This window comes from Chaetura pelagica, unplaced genomic scaffold (genome assembly GCF_000747805.2).
Source record: "Chaetura pelagica isolate M959 unplaced genomic scaffold, ChaPel_1.0 scaffold139, whole genome shotgun sequence".
Classification (NCBI taxonomy): Eukaryota; Metazoa; Chordata; class Aves; order Apodiformes; family Apodidae; genus Chaetura; species Chaetura pelagica.
Window position 1 is genome coordinate 6114009 of NW_009970717.1, and position 2996 is coordinate 6117004.

A 2996-nucleotide genomic window follows, 5' to 3' on the forward strand; every position below is an offset into this window, starting at 1 on the left:
AGGAATGCAACAATTAAAAGGAAGTATTCACTAAAAAATACTGTTTTACATAATGGAAATCCTGCTTCTATCCCATGGGTAACAATATTTAGCCTGTTTAAATCATGCAGGTAGTTGCCCTCACCTCCATCGAGTTCAACTTGAATCCACAACAACTCCCGGTACAGCGTTTGGCAGTGAGAGTGGTTTCCAGACTCATACTGGCTGTAGCACCCAGTAATGCTCAGCTGATCCATCTTATCTTGAACAGTCACCCGCTTCTGAGCTGTCACGTGCCACTCGCTGGTGGTGCACTCCACAAAAACTGTGAACTCTCCAGGAGTTAAGTATCTATATGTGATGTTGCTGACCAGTCTAGAATAGAAAGAGAGGAGCCGCTTGTTGTGAAAAACTGTCCTGGAAAGTCTTTATCCTCATGTGAAAACAGTGGTCACAGTTCTCAGATTTCTGACCTGACTCAGCTCTCCTGCAATCACTTTAATTCCTCATTTATTACATAGAATTTTTAGAGTTTAGGATTGTTCCTTTGTTCTAGCTATGGTGTAATTAAGGATGAAGACCAGCAGCGGTCATTCTCAAAGCATGTCTACAAGGGTGGACACATTTGGCTGTAGAGTAGATAGATTACAGTTCAATAACCTGAGTCATTAGATCTGGTTTGTGACCTGTTGGCTCTGAACACAGACAGGTTACTATACACATTAGAACATATGTAGGTTCTGCAAAATCCAAGTGTCTTGTATGTATGTATGGTGTATTATTCATCTATTTAATTTGTAATGTCTCATGTAAGGAACTTGGAGCATTCAATAAAATGCAAGCAGTGAAAAGTACTGGTTGTCTGATGATACATGAAGGATGTGTCTTACGTTAGAGGGTAGTAAGGATCAATAGTGTGGCCATCTCCAGTGCTAATGACACAGGAAAGGTTGCCAGAGTATGGAGAGAGCAGCCAGTTCAAACTCACTGTGATATCTTCAAAGACAAAGGATGCATCTGTTACAACCAGCTGCAGACCTGTAAAAACATGACAGAATTCAATGCCATTGTTTGTCTACATCTCTTCCAAAATTCAGTTGATTTCCACGTATTGAGAGCAGGCCATCTCCAAAACAGATTTGATACAATTGCTAACTGGAGTGCATTGGTTCCATGCAGGAACTGATTCTTCTCCATATCTACTGGCTGGAACATAATTTCATTTGAGTGTGTTTTATGTCTCTGAATTTTCTGGCTTTGTATCCTATCAATAACCCTCTGGAGCCATCAGTTAGGACAGAGAACCTACCTTTTGCACCTTCAATATTTTTAGTGATCACTGCTCTTCCAGGTTCTTCCCTGGGGACACAGCGGTGACTTTTAAGATGCATATCAATGGTCACAGAGTTAGAGCAAAGAGCAGAATAGGCTTTCAGTGTTGACAGCCTGCTCCCACTTACCTTCTTTGCAGTGGTACTGAATAGACAAATAACTTCCTGAAGCTGGACAAGGATCTCCAAAGAAAGTGCCATCTGCTGCCACCTGGCAGGCCTGAAGACCATGACACTGGCCTGGAAAGAAGGATCACTGTATGAACTTCGTACGTGTTTTGTCTTTGGCAGTCATAACAGATCAGATGAGAGATGTTTACAAAAATAAAAAGGGGAGGGAGAGCAATTTCATGGCACTGATTTCTAAACTCCTAGATCACTTTGAATTTAGTGTGTTGCTTTTTGCCTAGTGTTTTTTAGCACTGTTCCACTTCTTTAGAATAAAGCTGAATTAGAAGGGGTAAAAAGAAAGAAGTTATGAGTTGTGTTTAATTTTGGCTGCCCAAAGAGTCATCACAGAGACAGGCCAGAGTCACTGTTTCGTGTGGCAAGCCATGGAGCCCCATAGCTCCAGCAAGCTGTGGACCTGACACACAGCAGGCAGCAGCAGATCCCTCCTACCCTCCTTTTGGAGATAGGTGCCAGCCTTTTCACCTCTACTGGTTTGGAGTTAGATTTGTATGGGTGTGTTCTCTTCCATCTCTGTCAAACCTAGGGTCTCCCATCGAGTTCATCAGGGGATATGTGCACCCACAAATTTTAGTCTCACAGTAAGAGAAATCAGATACATCCTTGTATGCCATTTGTCCCCGTCCCCCAATCCTTCTCTGAATCTCTCCTCCTTACAAAGTCCTTCCTTTCCATCCAGCCTCCTGAGGGAGCTGCCTCATGTCAGAAGTTCTCTATGATTCCCTTAATTTTGGGAATTACCCACTTTCCTATTCACTAACTCTATCGAAACTTAAGAGAAAATATGTTAGGGACCAGGAACCTTGGCATGTACTCAATGCTTCTGACAAGCAATGCTGTAAGATACTACCTGCTACTTCATCTTTGACACTGATCCAGCTACAGTCTCCGTCTGTATCATGTTGGAGAGGAGTCTCCAGTACACAGTAGTGAGGGGTCTTCCGTCCATAGAAGCTCTCTCCAATTTGAATAACTTCTCCTGATCCACACTGTACAGTGGCATTGTAATGATCACAAGCAACGCTCTGGCCAGATTCTAATAGGAGAGAAAAAAAAAATCAAATTTTTGAATTGCTGAAGAATCCTGCTACAATTCTCTTGCATATCCATTATTTTTACTTCTCTTTCTTCCCTTTTCTCCCTTTTAAGCTAAACAATTAAGAAAATTACACAAAAAATCACCAAAAAACCCCAAAAAAAGTGTTTCTTTTTTAAAACCCAGAATAACATATTTGTTTTTTACTACCTTAAACTAATTTGAGAACACTTTTACTAAACAAAAATATTTTAATTAAAAAAATAAGCATACTTTTATGGAAAACATTTTTAATTTGTTTGACCTGCTGTACTGGAAGGTTTAAAGTTACTCCTTATATCCAAAAGAGCCTTGTGGCATGTGTGATTTGCATGATATTCAGGTAGTTGCTCTGAAGAGTAGTTTGCATATTAAGTATGGGACCTGATCCCATTTCTGCTACACAGACACCTTTGTTGCTA

General features: G+C 40.8%; 1 protein-coding gene across 1 annotated transcript in view; it reads right to left on the bottom strand.

The window, feature by feature from the left end:
* Positions 1-2996, bottom strand: part of PKD1L2 (polycystic kidney disease 1-like 2) — a 35699-nt gene that overhangs the window by 29769 nt on the left and 2934 nt on the right. Inside the window, 4 exon segments of the mRNA XM_010006250.1 lie at positions 125-354; positions 870-1017; positions 1440-1550; positions 2350-2535. Of these exon segments, the coding sequence (XP_010004552.1) occupies positions 125-354; positions 870-1017; positions 1440-1550; positions 2350-2535 (675 nt within the window).